Source organism: Hippocampus comes, unplaced genomic scaffold (genome assembly GCF_001891065.2).
Source record: "Hippocampus comes isolate QL1 unplaced genomic scaffold, H_comes_QL1_v1.1 scaffold64, whole genome shotgun sequence".
Classification (NCBI taxonomy): domain Eukaryota; kingdom Metazoa; phylum Chordata; class Actinopteri; order Syngnathiformes; family Syngnathidae; genus Hippocampus; species Hippocampus comes.
Window position 1 is genome coordinate 244,503 of NW_017842053.1, and position 20,849 is coordinate 265,351.

Genomic DNA, 20,849 nt, shown 5'->3' on the forward strand with positions numbered 1-20,849 from the left:
AGTTGGAGAGGCGGGCTGGTCATCTGACAGTGTGTAGTTTTTATGCATCACATTCCTATAGGAAGTGCAGTACAATGAGGAGGCCAGTCAGCAATGCTCATTCACTGACTTGCCAGAGTGGGATTGAGATATCCGCTCTGAGGTTTGGTCACATTAATGTTGGGGGTGGGAGGGGGGCATGTGGTGGGCGCCCCCGTCTGTGTGTCACGGGATCAGTCTGACAAAAAAAAAAAGAGAGACCACCATCTGCGAGCCGTATGAGCTTCAAGTGCTGTAAATTGTGTTGCGCACACAATTATCCGAGTCCACATTGCCCCCGTGGTTTTCTGCTTTATTGATTAAGAAAATGTGTCGGCGCACAATCGCAAACGAAACGCCACACGATTCATTCACTTGTATGACAGATTGTTTGTGATGTGTTGTTTATTTGCCCCGTCTTGTGCTTAAGTGGCTCAAATGCGACCGCTGTAAATGTTTAGTTTACATCAAGCGGGAGCTTTGCTGTGTTTGGGGAGGGAGGGGGGGGGGCATGTGGTTTTGAACTGATGTGAAAACTCCACGGGAACTACTGGGAATCAGAAATGGATCGATTTATCTACCACTTGCTGTCTGCCCCTGCCAGTTAAACTCGGCCGAGGTCAAAATTGCACGGGACCGGTTTGCTCCTCCAAGACAAAATATGTCAAGAAGTTCTCTCTCACTTTGGTGGTCGTGTTTTTCCAAGTGGACCTCCACGTCATGGGAGACCTGATGATACACAGGGGTGTGCGAGGGCGTGATACGTGATCCGCCCAGCATGCGACCTGCGGCCGCTGCTGCGGGAGTGGTGGAATTTTGTGGTTTTGTCCTGGCGCTGGTGGAATGTCCGCCGCAGCCAGACTTTCACGGTTCATGTAACTTGCATAAATAGACCACCGTGGTCAGGGCTTAAGAAGTGGTTTGTGGACAAATGTATGGGGGGGGGGGGTGGTGTTTGAATCCAAGTGTAGTTGTGTGCGTGACCACCATCTCACAATCTGCGGCTTTTGCGATGTGTTCCAGGCGACCTGTCTCCGTTGCAGATGGCCCCCGTCCCCCAGTCCCAGTTCATTCCTCTGGCGGAGGTCTTGTGTTCGGTCATCTCGGACATGAACTCCTCCCAAATCCTCGTCAGCCAGGAGACTCTGGTGAATCACATGAGCAAATCGCATCCAGGTAAGCTGAGGGGAAAAACCCGTTAAAAATTGTCCTCGGTTTACGACCGTCCCGATGTATGACTTTCCGAGGTTAGGAATGGCGCCGCGGGATAATAATGTTTTTCTTCGAATGCTTTCGACTTCTGGAGGTCATTCTTGCACAAGTATGACCACGACATGTTTACTAGTGAGGCAAAACTACTGTTTGGCATTTTGGCGCTACTCGTAGGGCCCGGTAGGCTACTAGTGCCTAACAGATGCCTACTCGTTGGGCCTAATGGTGTACTTGTAGCGCACAAGCTTAAATTAATTGTGTACTCGTAGAACAAAAGTGCCACCGGTCTAGTAAAACTAGTTGTACTAGCGTGCCCTAGTCTTTCTAGTAGTTCGCTGACTAGCCTTGCGGGTAAGGACAAAGATTACATGGACCATAAGCTAGATATAAATTGTCGCAATGGCTTTTCATGTGAACACGCAATGAATTAATTGGCAGAGTCCAATGCAGTGTTTTTTGTTTTTTACTGATAAACAACAGCGTTTTCCGGCTTATGAGGAGGAACAAAACAATCTCAACTTGGCTCGATTTAAAGAGCACTTCAAAAACAACCGTAGCTGCCTCTGAAGTGCTCTACCAAAGACGGTTAAAACACGAAATAAATAACAAAGTAAATTCAAATCAAACACAAATACAATGCTGAGTCAAAAGCCCCTCACCCTCAAAAAAGTGCTTTAAGAAGAGTTTTTAAAATGGACCAAGAAGGGGGTTTGCCGAAAGTTTCGGGAAATCATTCCAAAGAGAGGGACCGGCAACGGTAAAGGTTCGATCCCCTCTGACCCCCTTCCGACCTCATCAATCGTGAACCAGGAGCCTCTGTAGTCTTCAACTCCTTAAGCAGATCTTTAAATCCTCTCTCTCAAACCTTTTAGGGATCACCATCCCAACTCAGGACATCCTCTACAATACGTTGGGCACTCTGATCAAGGAGCGCAAAATTTATCACACCGGCGAGGGCTACTTCATCGTCACACCACAGACTTATTTCATCACCGGCAACATGGCCCGAGAGAAGACCTGGTGGACTTCGGGCTCGGCAGACGACCCTCCCTCGCCGCCACCTATCACTTACCTTCTGAGCAATGACTTCTGCGTGGAGAGCACTCAGGCGCCCCCGACGGCTCATTGCAAGTCTTGTAGCTGCTTCGACCCGCTCCCGACCTCTACCGGTGTCCCGGCTACCGGCCCACCCCTCACCGTTCCTCCGCCTGCCCTGCCCGATCAGCATTCCGTCTCCGTTTCTGCCAGCGAATGCACGTCCAAGAGCTTAAAGTGGCCTCGACCGTCGGATCACAAGCCCTCGGTGCAGCATCAGTCGACCTCCACGGCGGCAGACTGCCAGACGAGCGAGGTCAGAAAGCCCGCGGGAACCATCGACGCCGTTGCCCGCAAAGAGAAAGACGGCAAGCCGTGCAGGAAGTTTGGTCTCAATCTGTTCCGGAGGAACGGGGGTAAAAAAGAGAAGCCGAAGAAGGAGTATGCGTCCTTCGCCGGCCAGTTCCCGCCCGAGGAGTGGCCCGTAAGAGACGAAGATGATCTCAATAACTTACCTCGTGATCTGGAGCACGCCATCATCAAGCGCATCAACCCCGAACTGACGGTCGATAACCTGACACGTCACACGGTTCTGATGAAGAAGCTGGAAGAGCGGCGGGAGAAGGCCGGGGACAAGGTACTGGACAAAGGAGTGGACAAGGGAATCTCAACGGAGATCCTAAGTTCAAAACCGAGGCACCACCACTCGTCCAGGTCAGCCAAAAGATCAGCTCAGAAAAACTCTCGTAGCAAACGGCGGTTGCACTCCTCCAGAGAAAAGCAACGGGAGAGGATCAAGAACAAGCTTCCTGTGTGTCCCAGCGGGTATCCAGAGGGAGAGGATTTGATCCCCACCCGGCTGCGAGTGGAAATACCAATTGATGAACCGGTTCAAGCCGAAGATCCTGCGGAGGGTGCGTCTCTTTACAAGAAACGCATTGAAAACCCCTTCCATGCTCCTGAAGCAGGAATTCCTCCTGCCGCGGTCGGCTGGGAGCATCGAAAACCAAAAGTGGTCAGGCCGTCGGTGAGGAAGGAAGGAACGAGCCATCGTTCCAAATCGTGGGACGCACATCGGACCAAGCTGACCGTAGCGGAAGAAGCGCAAACCGCAAAATCTCCCACATCCGAAGACAAACACCATCAGGAGAGGGATGCCAATTGCGACCGTCTGCCCCAACCCGATGTGAAGTTCAACCGAGAGTTGCCACCGGACTACGGCTCGGCGTATCCGCAGAGCTGCACGCTGCGGATTGATGACAAGGTTCGACATCTGCGGGAAAGATGCCACACGGGGAGCCGGGAAAACCTCCAACTGAAAGACGGCAAAAACCAGGCTTCGAACGATGGCCTCTCGACCGCGGAGCCGTACGCCGATCCCGGCACGATCCTAACACGGGCCTGGCCCAAGACCGCTTTGCAGCGGAAGCACTCGCTCAGACTCACGAAACCACCAAGGGACAACTCTCAGAACGCCGAGGAGCTTTCAACACATCAACGCACCACGGACGCAAGAACGATCGCTGTCAGTGCAGAACAAGGGACTCTGGCTGTGATGGAACCAGTCGTTGATGACCTTCCCTCGGTCACAGACATTGAGGATGACCGCAGAATCTATCAGAGAACAGACCCCCACGAGGATGAAGATACCTGCAGCTCCCTGTGCTTGAACCAGGAGGACATTTTACCAAACTACCTCCACCCCAACTTAGACTACCATCCATACGACGGCGAATCCAAGTGTCTGGAATCCAGCAGTAACTATTACGACTCTAACTTTCACTCCCAACAAGTGACCTCCATCAACAGAAACTCCACCAGTCATAGGGAGGATTCTCTGAGCCCAAGCAGACCCGTGGAAACTTCGTGGGGGTGTCAGCAGAGTGAAGTATCGCCTCAAGATGAGCCGATTTCCAAAAAAGAAATCCTGGTTCAGGAAGGAATAAACAAGTCCGCCCTTGAGTTGGATCGTCCTGAACCTCCCGAGGCCTTTGACAGTAGCATCTTTGACTACTGCCCGGCAAGTGAGGCTGAATCGGATGCGGAGACTGTCCGCAAGTCTACGGACGAGGGTGACGGTGAATCCGCTCACTGGGGGGTCGATGCGAAGGAAGCTCAAGAGGAGGATTATCACGAGCGCGGAGTTACCCGGACGCCAGGAGCTGGTCTAAGCGGGCCCGGGGCGACGGAAAGTGGAGAGGCAGTGGAACTGGTTGAGAACCACAGCATCACAGGAGACAGCGGGATCGATTCTCCACGGTGAGAGGCCTATTTTTTTTTTTTTTTTTTTTTCTTACATGATTCGATGTCTCAACTCTCTTAAGCAGGGTTCACACATACCGATTGTTAGCATTTTATTATTTAGTTTTTTTAAGCATCCGTCATTAGCGCAAGCTTCAGGTTCCTTCCTATTCCGATTTCGGAGTCCATAACTTAACCCCACCCACTCCTGGATATGCTGTTGAAGATATTGAACAGGTTTTATCATTTCAGATTGTTGGCCAGACCATTTTCCTGAGCAAAATCATCATTCTTTGAACACCGTACACTACCGTATAATCCCTCTGGATAGTCACTAGAAACATCCGGTAAATGAGCTTTCGCTGACTTTGATAACACGAGAAGCCGAATGCTCGACCCAGTTGCCGCTTTGTGTGTACCCTGCTTCTGAGGCATGGCATATCTGGAATGGCTCAGTGGTCTAACCAGAACCTGAATGAGAGGTAAAACTTTATAATGCGGCTGGAGCTTGAATAACGCACTCCTCTGGCTTTATCCCGGTTCACACCAGAATAAATCCCAGGGCTTTCCCAGAGACCGCTGCAGTCAGTCAGGCAAAAATAAACACTGCAGTTGAGACGTTACACCTCCAGTCTGCATTACTGCATTTGGCCTTTCACCAATTTGTGTTTCTTCCCCTAAAAAGTGAAAGGCAATAAAGCTGAACAAACACCTTGTAATGAAGGCTAGCGTCCAATATTTGGACAGCAGGGAATGATTTTTTATAATGACGTATAATTGCCGCACCGTGCTTAAATTTCAAATCAGAGGAAGCAAACCGCTTTGAACTCACTCGGCAGCCTTCCATGTTGGAATGAAATGGTGCCTTTATTAATTCAATTTTTATCAAATATGCCCATCTTCTCCCCCCCTGCCCCCTGCCCTTCTCCATGCAGGACCCACGTTAGTTTGGCCTCCAGCAACACAGTCATTCTGGAAGGTCTCAAGAGGAGGGGCTTCCTACAGAACTTGGACAAACTGCACTCCAAAAGCAGTGCCATTCGACCGCAGAGCTCGCTGCTGCAGCTCACGCCGGTCATGAATGTGTAAATGGAACCTCAGCGTCTTCACGTTGCCTTCATCTCAAGCTCTATGCAACTGTTCACAAACAAAACTGGTTGTTCAGATGTTGCATGTATATTTGTCCCTATTGTAAATATTTTCGAATATGATATGCAACATAAGTTCCTAGATGACATTGTGTATGCAAAATGTGTATCAACATTTATGGGTTAGTCTACAGTTTTTTTTTCCTTGGGTTAAAGGTCATTCTTTGTATGACTTGAGAACCAAAAATAAAAAGTGTATACATTCAGCCGACTTGTGTTTTCACTTTAGTCAACATTTCTAATTTGGCTTTGAGTTGAAAGTTTTCAAATGTAAAAATCCGTGACGAAACCCATAGTTTGGGATTTTTCTATTAGTTTTTATTTAGTTTTATTTTTTTTATGAGTTTTAATTCGTTTTTAGAGCAGATTTATTAGTTTTCTTTTTTGTAATGTATTGTTTTGGATAAGCGGTCGATATACAGTATTATGCTTCTTAGCCGTCTTTTTTTAAATTCAGTGTACTGCATTAGGCGTTACTTTACAAGAGGACATTCAAAAAACGCTACACTACACTAGCGTGCAAGAAGCCATCTGTTTAAAAAAAAGAAAGGAACGTTTCAGCGATGTAAAGCAGACGCTGCCCGAGACCCAGACCGCTGATAAAAGCTGATTAACACTGAAGTCCACTTCAGCAACCTTGAGAGTGAACCTCAACAACGTACCTTGAAAGAATGTAAACCCAGCAGAGTGTGGGAACGTGACGGGAATCATTGGGGACAGAGAATTCGCAGAAATTCCTCTGCTTGTGTTGTTTGAAATGACTAATTGCGGAGAATTACTACTTACTTTGCATTGGTTGAAGGTGGGGGAGTGGTCAGAAACACCTCCCAACACTGAGCGCCATTTCATGTAGCAAGAGCGACACCTTCTGGACTGCCGAGGGAATCCAACGCCCATGGTCACTGCCCATCACATCCGCCAAGGTATTTTTCTGTTTTATACCAAGTGTTCGTCACTTTTTATTATGGTTTTCTTGAACTCGGTGAAACCCGTCAGTTCTAATGCTTTGTGACTTCCATTTTCTACAGTGGAATCTGTACCTGCTGAACGTGCTGAAGGCGGGGGTAGACCTCGGATGGAACATCAACCACAAGGTAATGGTCGACCACGAACATTTTAAATTGCCCATAACATGCATGTTTCGGGGAATGTGGGAATTAGCCCACACAAGCCAAGGGAAACAAGCAAGCAGAGATTTTAACTCCCCAGATCTGTAAAACAGCCATCGTAGTCCAATGTGCTGTAAAATCAAATTCTACGGGACACCAGAAGAGAGTCAATGACCTTTATTTATCCATAAATGTGCCACTCAGAAAAAAAGGGGAAAAGTTGTTACAAGGTTTGCCCTTAAAAGAGAAGCCCGCATGGATTCTTTTACATTTTTTTTCCCTCTCAAGAATTAGGCCATTTACAAGAAGAACAGAAAACGGGAGAAAATAAAGACAATATACAGTGTAAACACGAAATGTATACATGAAAGCAAAAAATAAAACGAGACATTGACATCAAATTAAATGAAGGGTATGAATGACAACTAAAAAGAACAAAACTTTCTTCCTTTAACAGCTCAGCATCCATTTCTACACAGCATGCAATAAGGCACCTAGCTATAACAAAAAAAACTATGCTACAGATTAAAGCAAAAAAAAAAAGGGAAAAAATGGGGAGAAACTTAAAAAATATTGCTTGTTGTGCCCTCCCATAAAAACATCTTTGCTTCCTTTCATATAACCCAAGCCATATCTAAAAAAATAAGTTTGTAAAAGATTTTTTTACACATACGTGTTGAGCGTAATGCAAAGTCCTGGAAAACCTTTTCCCATAGATTTTTGTTTAGTATGCACAAGCGTTGAAATCAGATTGTGATAGTCAACAGGAGTAACTGCTATCTATAGTCTATAAACAAGTTATTTGGGGTCATTATTCTAAGGGGAACGGGAATAAGGAAGAAAAGGAGACTGGTGAAATATGCTAACCAGGTGTTTATTCTCTGTCAGGAACTGTCTTGTGGTTGCGCGTCATTATCACATCAGTTAAGTCGGCCCGTATTGCTCTCTGTACAGACCACGTCATGGTAGACATACAAGAAAATAACCTCATAAATATACATGGTGGCAAATTCAACTGCTGCTGCTGCTTGAAAATCCCCGCAACACATTGAACTGAAAGTGGGGCCAAAAAAAAAACAAACAAAAAAACAAAAACAAAAGTGGGTCTTACTATCAAAAATGTAATCTTTTTTGGAACAGCACACTAGTCACCTATACATTTATAAAAGAAATCAATAAGTATTTACAGTGGATTTGCTTCACACAGGTGACAAGGGTGAAAAATGACTAATTGGAGTTCTGGTGTCACTAGCCTTGAACCAAGTCGAAAAAGCTCCTGTGCTCACCGCCGAGCATCTTCATCCAAAAACAGACGGGCTTACTCTTTTTTTCTTTTTTTTTCCGGTTTTCTTTTAAAAGTGTTTGTAATGGAGTTCCTGCGCAAGGGAGAACAAAGAATCCAAGCGACGCTTCCCCGCAGCTTCTGCTCTGAATAGCCAATCAGTCCTCCCGGTCATGTCGTCTTTGTCCGTTTCCCTCGACTGGTCCTCTTCACTGGAGCCGACCTGACCGCGTACACATCCATAGGAGTCGGGCCCAGCTGGTCTCGTGGCGGGGTTGGTGGTAGTTACGCGAAAAGCCAGGGATTGGTTGAGCGCTTGCGGAGGAGCGGGAGCTACTCTAAATGGATTCGGTGGTGTCTGGAGAGGGAGGACGAATGGTTGAAGCCTTTCCCGCACTGACTGCAGCGGTAGGGCTTCTCCACGGAGAGAAGGTGTTGCTTGGGGAAGGCGTTGTTGGGGTACACCTTCGGCGAGGCGATGGTGCTGTACTGCTCGGGCGTGGGCAGCGGGAGGGGCAGCGGCGGCGACTGCGGCGCCGGCTGCTGCTTGTTCTCCAGGTGGACCCTCTGGTGGCGCGCCAGCGACGACGAGTGGTTGAAGATCTTGCCGCAGTGGCCGCAGGTGTAGCCCTTGCCCTCGGAGTGGACGCGCTGGTGCCGCGACAGGGACGAGGAATGGTTGAAGCCCTTGTCGCAGTGGTGGCACATGTAGGGCTTCTCCCCTTGCAGGTGCACCCGCTGCTTGGGCGGGTTGCCGAAGGTCATGGGCTTGCCGGGCTGCGGCGGCGAGAAGACGGGCCCCTGCTGGTGGGTCTTGTGGTGGCGCGAGAGGGAAGAGGAGTGGTTGAAGCCCTTGTTGCAGTGCCTGCACGTGTAGGGCTTGCCGCCGGCGTGGACCTGCTGGTGCTTCTTCAGGTGGCGCTTGCGGACGAAGCTCTTCCGGCACATGTTGCATTTGTACGGCTTCTCGCCCGAGTGGATCCGCTGGTGCTCGCGCAGGGTGGCGGCGGCGGCGAAGCACTTGCCGCACTGCGCGCAGCGGTGGGGCTTGTCGGTGAGCACCACGCCGACGTGGGCCGCGTGGGCGGCGTGGGTCTTCTGGTGCTGCTTCAGGTTGGAGGTGGTGGCGAAGCCTTTGCCGCACTGGCCGCACGTGTACGGCTTCTCGCGGGCGTGGACCTCCTGGTGCTTCTTCAGGTGCCTCCTGCGGACGAAGCTCTTCCTGCACTGGGTGCACTTGTACGGCTTGTCCTCCGAATGCATCTTCATGTGCTCCCGCAGGGTGATGGCCGCCGCGAAGCTCTTGCCGCACTCCGTGCACCGGTGGGGCTTGTCGGGCAGGTGGATCATCTGGTGGGACTTGAGGCTGAAGGCGTCGATGACGTCCTTGCCCATGATCTCCACGCCCGGCGGCACGTAGGGCTTCTCTTTCATGTGGATCTTCATGTGCTGCTTGAGACTGGCCTCCACGGCAAAGCTCTCGCCGCAGTGGACGCAGATGTACGGGTTGAGGTCCTTGTGGATCTCAAAGTGCTGGTGGAGGTCGGAGATGCTGCCGAAGATCTCGCCGCACTCGTTGCACTGCAGGCCGTGCGCCTCGTGGATGATGACGCCGTTCTCCGACTCCACCGTCAGCTCGCCGCCGTGATCCGACTCCACCTTCACCTCGTGCTCGCTCTCCGTTTTGAGGAGCACCTCCCCGAGCAGGGCCTCGCCCGTCGACGTCTTGATCTCCGCGCCGGCGAAGCAGTGCATGTCATCGTGCTCCACCTTGATGTAATCGTGGTCCGTCTCCACGATGGCGTCCACGCAGGCCACGGCGCCGAGGTCCGTGCCCAGCCCCTGGATTTTGAGTTCGGTGCCGTGGATCTCCAACTCCAGACCGCGCTTTTCCTCAGTCATGATTTCCGTCTCGGCTCCGTAGTGCAGGTCGACATGGCTGTGGGCTATGACACACTCCGACCCAAGCGTGTCAAGGCCGGGTGTGTCACATTCAGTCTCTGACTCCGCCATGAGCACACACTCCAGCCCCACGACCTCCGTTTTTTCGCCGGACGGTAACTCGACTTGAGAATCGGGGTGCTGATCTTGCTTTTGATGCGCACGACGCCGGCGCGCTTTCTTTGTTGTTGACCTGGAAGAGAGGCCAAACGCAGCAATATTAACGACATCGTCAAGTCCAACCTCTCGCTCATGTTACGCAACATCTGTTGTGCCGCTCTCGCTCTCAACGGGTTTGTTCATTTGACTTCTGGGTGGACACCACCTTGTTCTATTGGATGTAATGAGTTTAGGCCAGTTAACCCTTGACCCAAAGGTGTACGTGTGGTATAGGAAATTGATGGCTGGAATGGGATTCTTCTAAGTGTGCTGAGCAAAGTAGTGCTGCAGAGGCGTTAGGTCTGCGTTATTCTTTTAAAATGAAAAAAGAAATACTTGGAAGCAAACTCGGTGAGAGTGAATCACCTCCGCTTGCTGGAACCAAGTCGTGCTCTCCAATCTGCTTCAAGGCATGATTACCCAATTGCTCGCTACATGAGACACACGATATCACTAGATCAACAAAAGGACTTAGTAGAGCAAGTCGACCAAGTCTTGTCTTTGGCTTGCCCCCAAAAAAATTATAAATTTCAAAGTAATATCCACCATCAGGTTGGATGTACTTTTCCCCCTTCTCCATTGGCTCCTGCTACAGCTCGGAAATTAGCATTATCGTGTTACACTGGTCATAAACTCAGTTTAAGATTTCATTTTTCAATTAATGTTGCAGACATTTTTTTTTTGTCAGTATATGTCAGAAAGTGGCAAAAAGCTTACATTTCGAAAACAAAGGCAGCGGCATCTCTTGCACTGAATTTCTTATTTAAGTCAGCGTGTCGTCAGTTTATTAAAGCCAAGAAACCAAAATTTGCACGCAAGCCAAAACGTGTCGTTTCGGTGGAGTCAAAATGACAGTGCGCATTTGTAGGAACCCGTAAAAAAAAAAGTTAATCGCATGAAAATCAAGTCAGTGTGGCAGTAAACGAGCGCGTCTTCTTGTGACTTTGTGGTTCTTCCATCACTGCACAAACGACTCGGTTGTGGGCCATTCATAAACGTGCAATGTACTCGCACCCCAATACAACTAGTCACACAACAATTTGGCCTCTTGACACTGAAGTCAGCTGAGCCATTAAGCGTTAAAACTGATTTAAAAAAATAAATAAATAAAAAGCAGTGAATGGCTTAATAGCCGAATTTTCTCCCCCTCAATTTAACATGGCTCCATTAGTAAAAGATTCGCACCCCTTACAAAGAGAGGAAAAGTCTTTCTTCCCGTATTTATCATTATCGTAACCGGTATTATCATCAGCGGTTTTAACATGTGCCAGAGGAGCTGGGGCGTGCCGCCACTTAGCCCGGCAATGCGCCTCATCCCCGGACACACTTTTTACACTCGCTAGCCTGTCTCCCCCAGAGCGCATTCGTACTTCCAGGATGTTTATTTTTATTAATTTTTTTTTGCTTAAACCATTCCATTTTACTCCAAATGGATATACTTGCCTGAAAGTGTCTTTTAAATAGACGGATGGCTTGTTTGAGAATAAAGAGTAAAGGGCAGATCTTCAGCTGTGGCGATCACAGGAACGCTCAGATATCTGTAAAAGAGACTCACTTTAATATTCATTCTTACATGTTTTGGGTCAAATATATTTAGAAGGGAGAGGAAAAACAACAGTTCATTGTCCGCAAACAACTTGGGGCGCGTGCGGGAGGAATAAGATCAAGCGTCGATTCCAAGGAATTGTAAGAGTCCGTTCTTACCATAGATGTCATGTCACAAAGACACATTTGAAAGAAGTGCATCACTGTCACTAGTCTCCCTCTGATAAAACCACTGAAATGCGAGGAGGCTCTGTGACTTGGGTTCTTGCTTTTATATACATCTCCACAAAGAAAATGCCCCATTGAAATGCTTCTCAACAACTTGAATGAACACCTCACCTTTAAACTATGCGGTCGAGTTGAATCAAGCACAAATTGTGGAAAAACAAATAAAATGGTCTACGGGTCACCTTTTTTGTATGTCTTGGCTTACTTTTGTAATATACATTGTCACAGAAGAAATCCCCCATTGAAATGCTAAGGGACACACCTTAGTTGTCCTAAAAGTAATGAACTCAAAAGGTACATGCAAGCACAGAGCGTGGGAAAAAAAATGCACCTGTAAACTATGTAGCTATGTTACACTGCTGATGTCGTCCGCTTCATGATAAATACCAGGAAGACGTGGTAAGCCCGTTTCAATGTATAGCAATGAAGGTTTATTGCTTTAATATACATATTCAGAAGAAATGTCCCTTTAAACAACCCTGGTAAGCAATTAGTGGCGCACACCTATTTCACATAAGAGCGTGCAAGAAATTATGAATACATTGGAGGGAGGGGGTGCAAAAAAAATCATGAGGCAGTAATCAAGTAGTTACGGCTTTTTCTAAAAAAAAATGCCATGCATATATCTATGAATACCCACATACACTGCATTAACATGTGCGAAGCATGTTTTAATGTAGTAAAGCTTAGTGCTTTGAATAAGAGTCTCTGACGAAATGCCCCTTCAAAATGCTTCCCTATCAACAAATTTGCCTAACAATTAGGAGCACGTTTTATTTGACTTGAACTTACAAACATGCATGACGAACAAAGTGAGAATAGTTTAAACGTAAAAGGTGGCTATGTTAAAAATCAACCTTTTAAAATGCCCACGTGGGCCTCCCCGTCATAAATACCGACATACCTTTGCAGTATTTTGCAACCAACTGCCTTTGAATTAATTGGCGAACACGGTTCCGATTAGCAAATGCTCCAAAGCCAATATAAAGGCTAAGAGTCAATTAGCAGGCTAGGTTAGCAATCATAACGAGCTCAACAGCATCAAAGTAGCCAAATTTGTCATCGAGCTCTCGAGAGTCGTTTAATCCGCAAAGCGACAGGCCAGCCGGCCTGAACCGCTTTCAACCCGCGCGACTCTTTGTTCACCACCCGACGCAATAACGAGTTTGATCCTCGGCATTGTCAAAGCGGCGTTTTATTATTAAAACGTTGGACCGGCGGCTCGCTAGCATATCCCCCCAAAACGGCTACAAATAGCTCCGGTAGCCGCTAGTTAGCTGGCAACGGTCGAGGTGAGGTGAAAATGGTGAACGACATGGCAGCTTTGTGTTAGCGGCTAAGTGATCGCCATTTAGCGCGCTAACTAGCCTCGTAGCAAAAACACCGACGAAACCAACAGACTGGCGGGTGATACTTACGCCGTCGAAAAAAAAAGTCGGTTTTGAAATTAGGAAGAAAAAGTACTTGGGTGCGATTCAAGGGCGCGGTTGTCGACGCGGAAATTGCCTTGTTGCGTGCGTATTAACAGGCCATCTTGTTGTGCCACACCAGCAACTAGCCAGCGCAAGGACTACAATGCTCGCGTAAGATGGCTGCCGCGAGCTAACGTAAGCCAACTTAGCTTCCGCCCTCCCCAAACCGCATTGGATCAACAGCAAAGCCTCGAGCCATGTCCAAATAAGTCAACCGCCCCGCGTCTATGTGACAAAATACGAACGTGTTCTTAAAAAAGGTCTCGGTCACTTAAAAAATGAAAATGACGCGACTGTCTTTAAAGCTAAAGGTAAAGTTAGCAAGCTAATAAGACTTGTGCTAGTAGCTGATGAGGGACAAAGATGACTAACATCGGGGACGAGGAAAAAGGAGGGGAAAGCCCGTGAAGGTTGACTTTTGCTTTTGAACAAACCCACAAATGTCACGCTAGCCCACACTCATGTGGCGATTTAATATCAGTTTCCAAACGTCATCAAATAAACACCATAGCTTGTTTTGCGGTGCGTCTATAGCATGCACAGCCAAACCGAGTCTTGGTGGACTGCGGCACCCCTTTCAATGGCGGCCTTTGCTGGCTAAGCAGCTCCAGCCGTCGTTAGCGCGTCAGCTACGTAGCCGCGTGCCAAGCTAACCCGTCGGCTAAGCCGCCTCTGCTGTCCTCCCTGGTTCCCCCCGTAACCACCACGTGAGGACTTTTAACATCGAAGCTCCTTATTCACCAAACCAACCGTTCGACCACATTAACATAAGCCTATGGAATTGACGCCATTTCCATATGGTCGTTTATGCAACGTACTGCAAAAATTAACAGCCGAGAGAGAGAGAGAATGGGGTAACATCGCGTTTCAAGCCTTTAATAATAATAATAATAATAATAATACAACAATGTGCATAGTGGGTCGAGGCCCTGTATTTTTCCATGACAGAGTTCGCAGGCTGCTTTAACAACTATAACACGAAAGCACAAATATGGGCGTCCGTGCAAGGATCGGCGTCATTTCCCAACTAAGTGAATCCATTGCCTCTCAAGATGAGCCCATTCCTCAATACTAAAGCGATCGGGAGGGAAAGATCACAATAGTTTACGTGTTCCACACACACATATATATATGCACCCACCCACCTTTCTGCCTTCTTCTGGCGTGGAACTAAGACACAAACGACGAGATCGCTCGCGTTTATAAGACAAGATAAAGAAAGTCCGGCTTGTTGTGAGTCTCTTTTGGGATGTGTTCGTCTGGTCTTAGCGTCCGACTGTTTGTGTCCGGGGTACACAAGCGTGCTGTGCCGAGCTGGCGCCACAGTGCTCATCTGGCGCCAACGTCGGACCGCGGATGCGCTTTAGCGAAATGCAAGTGTTGTCGTTTCCACACGCCACCCAGGCCGCTATCGCCTCCTGCAGCCAAGGAGCCGCGCATCAAGGTAACAAAACGACCACATCATCGGTGCCAGGCCCTCAAAATCTTTCAAGTAAAAGCAGCCTTTATAACATACAATCAGGGTTTGTTTAGAACCAATGTTTTGATTACCCCTAACCCGTTCAGTAAAACTCAATTCAACTCAACTCTATTAATGGAACACTTTAAAATAACCACTACTGCTTACAATGTGCTATACACGTAGCAAAAATAGTCATCCAACAATAAAGATGGTTCAAACAATAAATGAATAATGGAAGACAGTAAAAAGCGCAAAAACGGTAAAACCAAGCATGCAGGTATTAAAAGCCAAATATTAAAAGTGTGTTTTACGATGAGCTTTCAACATGGGCAGTTGGGGGGGGGGTATGACTAATGGAAGACAGTAAAAAGCGCAAAACGGTAAAACCAAGCATGCAGGTATTAAAAGCATATTAAAAGTGTGTTTTACGATGACCTTTCAACATGGGCAGTTGGAGGGGGGGGGTGCCTAACATTTTTCATCCATCAATTACGCCGTCATTCTATAATGTGGCACTTGTTTGGAGGAAGCGGCGTCTCTTACGCAAGACACAAGGTGCATTCAGGTGCAGTTGGACATTTCAAAGTCGCACAGGAAAAAAAAGTCTACAAATGCATAAAACGTTAATAACTGCAAACACCTACACGATTTGGGCTATCTATCAATCTATAAAAGCTGACATATCAATAAGAATGATTGGGGTGAAAGCAGGCGGTGATGACACAGGACGACACGTTAACCTTTTCAAGTGGAGACCAGCCAGTTCACTTCAGAACGAGAATAGCCAGACTCTCTCTCTCTCTCTCCCTCTCTCTCTCTCTCTCTCTCTCTCTATCAATCTATCTATCTGGTGTGTAGGCTCCCTCTAGGACAGCAGTGGGCAACTCCTGTCCTCATGGGCCACTATCCAGCATGTTATAGATGTTTCCCTCCTCCAACACACCCGTTTCAAATGATCAGAATCCGATTATCAGCTCATGAGGACCTGTGTTGCCCCCCCCCCCCGCTCTAGTAAAATCACTAAATTCAATGTTCAAGCAGTGCTTAATGTTAACAGTGTCTTAAAGTTTAATTCGTCGAGTCCAGTATGCTTGTTAGTGCAGTTCAATTGTATTTCACTTGAAGGCTAATTCAACCATTTTAGACCGGTTTGTTTTTTAAACTGCTATCTAGGTGCACTTTTTATATCTGGTTTCTGAGTCTTAGTTCATGAGTACTTGTACGTTTAAAGTCAAGGAGCACGTGTTTGTTTTAGTTTCAGGTAGCGCCACCCACCCATTCATTTGACTGGGAATACTGGTTTTACAGTGTGAACAGACCACATAGCTCACATTCTGTTACACACAACGTCAGTCAGAGTTTCACAGAAGTGGCTAACCTAAGGAACTTACTCTTTCTTGTTACTTGCTTATGTCTTAGTGAGTTTTTGGCTGTTCTTTAACTGTGAAAATATATCTATATATTTTTTTTTCATTTTAACAGGACATCGTTTCTGACTCCAAGGAATAATGTCCCACACCAGCACCTTGGATTTGGACCGATATAGCACAGCGGAGAGAGACCGTCGCTCCACAAGCCGCAGCCAGAACAGGACGCAGGCCAAACGCGGCGAGGTCCTTTGCGACTTCTGCACCACCAGGAAGCAGAAGGCCGAGAAGTCCTGCTTGGTGTGCCTGGCGTCTTACTGTGAGATCCACCTCCAGTCTCACTACGACTACCCGGCGCTGATGAAGCACAAACTGGTCAAAGCTACTGGCCAGATGAGGGAGAAGATCTGCGCTCAGCACGACAAGTTGCTGGAGGCCTTTTGTCGTACAGACCAGACGTCTGTGTGCGTCCTGTGTATGATGGATGAGCACAAGCATCATGACATCGTCCCGGCTGGAACTGAAAGGACTGAGAAACAGGTGAGTGGTACACCATCAAGAATTCATAAATTGGGTTTTTGTGTGAAATTTCAGCATGAACTTAAAATTCACGATATATCCCGAAATACCCAAATCCTGAAGCCTCATTTTTAATGTTATATCATTTCCTCCATAGAAACAACTTGGCACCACGCTGCACAAATCCCAGCAGAGGATTGACGAAAGGGTCAAAAAGTGGCAGGATCTCCGACAAGCAGCGGAAGCTGTCAAAGTAATGGCTCTCAGTTAGCATGTTAAGAAAATGTATTTACATAGCTGCAGATACATTTATGTCGAATGAAGTTGTGTTTTTTGCAAAGAAAAATAGCATACCAATAACATTTTACTTTGAGTACTGGCATTATGTCTGTCAACATGTTACCCCACCGGTTGTGTTTGAATATCCTTTGCTAATAACACCGCTACACCGATGCTATTCGTTAGCCTGTCTGTGCCACTTTTAATGAGATGTTGTGCTTACGTAGGTGCTCCTGTTTTGGTTCGCAACAGAAATCAAACGCATTTATTTGTCTTCGGGAAGAAATAACCATCCGATCCTAACAAACTCATGTTTTTCCTTGTTTCTTTTCAAACATCATCAGCACTCAGCTGACTCAGTCCTGGAGGAGAACGAGCGGATCTTCACGGAGCTGCTGCTCTCCTTAGAGAGGAAGTACAACGAAGTCAAGGAGATGGTCCGCTTGCACGAGAGAACCACCGTGAACCGCGGGGAAATTCTCCTGGACCGTTTGGAGGAAGAGATCACCCTGCTGAGGAAGAGACACACCGACTTGGAGAAGCTGTCGCACACCGACGACCACATACACTTTCTGCAGGTGAGGACAACCTTGAAAGAAAAGGGGGAGGGGGGAAAAATAAATCTCGCAAATTCCGGGGCACTTGCTATTATTTATTTATTTGAGATCAAATGTTTTTAGTCACATTTTTCTTTTTTTACATATAGTGAAACACCATCACATATCATCCGTACACTTTCCACTTTGTTTCTGACCAGAGTTGGCAGTCTCTATCGGGTCCTTCGGGCTACGAGGACCTGAACAACGTCAGCATTGCTCCCAATTACTCCTTTGAGGCCACCAAGAGAGCCATCGCGGCCCTGAAGTTACAAGTGGAGGAAATCAGCAAGAGAGAGACGACTAAAATCTCTGCAGCAGGTTGGCAGGTTTATCTTGCCTTGCCACACCATTCATTGGCTTCTCTCCTTGAACTGTCACTTTCCCATTGTTTTTGTCTCCAGTGAAAGAAGTCTACATCACAGAAGAAAGTGACAAAAAATTAAAGAGGGAATCATTGTTTGTAACCGAGTCAAGGATGATGGAAGAACCCAAGACCAGAGAAGATTTCATGAGATGTAAGTTATCCTGAACAAAAAATATGGAATCCAATACTTGCGTTTTTTTTTTCCCCTTCCATTTTATTATGAAGTGAACTCACAAACAGTTTATATTTATACAAGTCTGGGTGAAATTACCTGTACATCAGAAGACTTTGAGAAGATTTGGAAAAGACCCTTGGAAAACTTAGCATCTCTCACTTGCTCACATTTAAAGACAAGTTCTAGAGGTTTTTAGTCAGATCCAAACGAGATTCCAGAGAACAGAGGGGGATTTGTCTCATTGGAAAAAAGCTAAACATGGATCGTAATAACATCACGTCGGGTCGGAACTGAAACTAGCATTACAATAACACACCTGACAGAACAGGTTTGGTGAAATGGGAGAAAGCAAACCTCGAGATCGGGATCACTTTAAACAAACACAGGTGTTACTTCAACAACTTGACAGAATCATTCAACAAGTTCCGTTACAGTTTGAGACGGCTGCTTTCAGTATTGTGTCGAGATTGTTCATCCATTTTCGATCATACCCGTCCTCATTAGGATCGGCTTGGGTTCAGCTGTCACTCAGTGACCGTGCGAATGAGTATCTGTTGCTAAACGTGTCCTGCGATTGACTGGCGACCTGTAGAAAACCCAACGTGACGTAAAAAAATCAACATGTCTCCCACCAATCAATTTTCCACATATTTCGCCCTTTAGTGAGCCCAATCTCTTGGATGACGCCCGTGCACTCCCATACTTTCAGAATCTCTGGCCTCATCATTGACTGTCACATTTTTTTTTTTTTTTTTTTTTAGATTCTTGCCAGCCGATTCTGGATGTCAACACTGTGCACCGCAACCTTCACCTCTTCGAGGGCAACCGGACCGCCACAATGAAGAGTGTGCCAAAGAACTACCCTGACCACCCGGAACGATTTGACCACTGGCAGCAGGTAAGCACTTAGTATGTTACCTGGGTTTTAAGTAATTTTTTTGATTGGGTTTTTACAGTGTACACTTCCTTCAATATCACCTTCCACAAAATAATCCCCCCCCCCACACACACACACACAAAATGGTGCCAAAGCATCACATGAAGCTCCTCAACTTGCTTTAACATAGTTCCTTGGTACCAAGATGCCACAAGATGGCGCTGAAGCGCTGCCTGACGCCCTTCAAGTCACTCAGGTTTACTGATTATGTGTTTCCTTCCCTCGCTACAAGGTGCTTTGCAAAGAAGGCCTGGCCGGGAGTCGCTACTACTGGGAGGTGGGCTGGAAGGGATCGGAGATCGATGTGGCCGTCACCTATAGGGGCATTTTCCGAAAAGGAAACAACAACGTGTGCAGTCTAGGTTGGAACGACAAATCCTGGAGCCTCTACTGCTCACAGTCCAAGTTCTCCTTTGTGCACAACAACAAGAGCACAGACCTACCCGTCCCCAAGTCGTCTCGCATTGGCGTCTACTTGGATCATGTGGCGGGGGTGCTGGCGTTTTACACGGTGTCTGATACCATGCAGCTTCTGTACCAGGTCCGCACTACTTTTACGGAAGCGGTGTACCCGGCTTTCAGTGTATGGGGCTACGGTACCAGCATTAGACTGTAGGAGAGCAGAATTGACGTGAGTGGCATTTAAAAAGCGTGTGCTGACTGCTCTTATAGTCTGTGGTGTATTCAAAATGACGAACACAGCAAAGCATACACGTAACCATATCGCCAACAAGTGCGAGTCTCCATCCCAAACCAGAAGTCTGGCATACATGGCTGACATGTAAGAGGCAGCACACCACACACACCCCAGGATCATCATTCAGGATAATCATTCGAGACACCTGAGTATCAGGCCTTTTGCTGACTGACTGAAAGGGAAAGGAAATACTCAAATTCGTCCCAGTTGTTGTGTGTACCCCACTGAATTTGATCATCAATTTTTGTTTGACAGATTAAGTTTACACTATTATATGAGCGACATAAACATGCTGATGTCATTTCTTCTCCAAAAAAAAAAAAGCATATGGGTTTTGATGTGTCATATTTCCTCACACAGAGCAGGTTTTGCTTTTTGAATTTGTGAAATGGACTGCAACTTTTAATAAATATCATGAAAACTCACAAGTCTTCAAATGTGGAAATCGTATACATGCCGGCCTTGCATTTATCTAACCATCCATCCAGGGGCTAATGTGCTTTGTAACTTTGTAATGTAAATGTTATTGGCAATACAGTCAGTATTAATATATTAGATGAATAGATTTTTTTAATTCAAATATTTGCAGTCTTTATGCTGCCCATAATAGAGAAATGTTCTTGTTTTTTGTATTATACTGATATTGAATTTGTTGAATGTATTCATGATCAATGTAGATGGACGGACTCCTGGCTACGAAGGGTTCTGTACAAAGTGAAGATAATAAATTAAAGCTCAGGGGGGCAGCAGAAACACAGTTTATTAAACGGCTTTATATTGCTTTCCCTCTATTTTAAAACATAAAAGAAACCTCTGAGGCACACGCCTTTTGTTGTGTACTTTTTATTTATAAATTAATCACCGATCTTTAATGCCAAATCGGAAAATGATCTCCAATTTTGTATTTTCCAAAACAGAACTAATGCTCTTTCATGTTTGAAGTACGCCTCCGAAAAAAAGTGAAACTGTTGTTTCTGGAAACAAGTTCGTGTTTAATTGTCCCAAAAAAAGGTAGAAATGTGTTGCTCAACGTTGCTGAGTCGCGTTACCATTGCGTACG

At 46.7% G+C, this 20,849-nt stretch overlaps 3 protein-coding genes across 5 annotated transcripts in view; 2 read left to right on the forward strand and 1 right to left on the reverse strand.

The window, feature by feature from the left end:
* The window catches only part of stox1 (storkhead box 1), a 22,451-nt gene extending 16,591 nt beyond the window's left edge, over positions 1 to 5,860 (forward strand). The window contains exons 2-4 of the mRNA XM_019859845.1: positions 1,042 to 1,194; positions 2,103 to 4,524; positions 5,442 to 5,860. Coding sequence (XP_019715404.1) covers positions 1,042 to 1,194; positions 2,103 to 4,524; positions 5,442 to 5,595 — 2,729 coding nt within the window. The 3' untranslated portion in view covers positions 5,596 to 5,860. The remainder of the gene's footprint in view (positions 1 to 1,041; positions 1,195 to 2,102; positions 4,525 to 5,441) is intronic.
* Positions 5,861 to 6,925: 1,065 nt separating this feature from the next.
* Positions 6,926 to 14,744, reverse strand: LOC109509895 (zinc finger protein 883). 2 transcript variants are annotated; one of them, XM_019859797.1, is made up of 2 exons: positions 14,536 to 14,744; positions 6,926 to 10,179 (listed from the first exon to the last, which is right to left on the reverse strand). In XM_019859797.1, exons 1-2 carry the CDS (start codon positions 14,721 to 14,723, stop codon positions 8,379 to 8,381), a joined length of 1,989 nt encoding a protein of 662 aa, XP_019715356.1. In that variant the 5' UTR covers positions 14,724 to 14,744; the 3' UTR covers positions 6,926 to 8,378. The 2 variants fall into 2 exon arrangements, 1 of the variants encoding a protein (XP_019715356.1); XR_002167012.1 differs by lacking the exon at positions 6,926 to 10,179 and adding an exon at positions 11,591 to 11,683 and having other exon boundaries at positions 14,536 to 14,649.
* On the forward strand, positions 14,741 to 20,578 carry ftr14l (finTRIM family, member 14-like). Of its 2 annotated transcripts, XM_019859799.1 has the most exons (8): positions 14,741 to 14,834; positions 16,335 to 16,759; positions 16,896 to 16,991; positions 17,362 to 17,595; positions 17,775 to 17,934; positions 18,018 to 18,131; positions 18,917 to 19,053; positions 19,325 to 20,556. In XM_019859799.1, the coding sequence occupies exons 2-8, from the start codon at positions 16,361 to 16,363 to the stop codon at positions 19,706 to 19,708; spliced, it is 1,524 nt and encodes a 507-aa protein (XP_019715358.1). In that variant the 5' UTR covers positions 14,741 to 14,834; positions 16,335 to 16,360; the 3' UTR covers positions 19,709 to 20,556. The 2 variants fall into 2 exon arrangements, with proteins under 2 accessions (XP_019715358.1, XP_019715357.1); XM_019859798.1 differs by lacking the exon at positions 14,741 to 14,834 and having other exon boundaries at positions 16,176 to 16,759; positions 19,325 to 20,578.
* The last annotated feature ends 271 nt before the right edge of the window (positions 20,579 to 20,849 follow it).

Coding starts and splice junctions, on each gene's coding strand:
- ftr14l (XM_019859799.1), top strand. CDS start 16,361: ATGTCCCACACCAGCACCTTGGATTTGGACCGATATAGCACAGCGGAG. Junction 16,992..17,361: donor AAGCAGCGGAAGCTGTCAAA/GTAATGGCTCTC, acceptor AAACATCATCAG/CACTCAGCTGACTCAGTCCT. Junction 18,132..18,916: donor CAGAGAAGATTTCATGAGAT/GTAAGTTATCCT, acceptor TTTTTTTTTTAG/ATTCTTGCCAGCCGATTCTG.
- LOC109509895 (XM_019859797.1), bottom strand. CDS start 14,723: ATGAGCACTGTGGCGCCAGCTCGGCACAGCACGCTTGTGTACCCCGGA. Junction 10,180..14,535: donor CGCCAGAAGAAGGCAGAAAG/GTGGGTGGGTGC, acceptor CCTCTCTTCCAG/GTCAACAACAAAGAAAGCGC.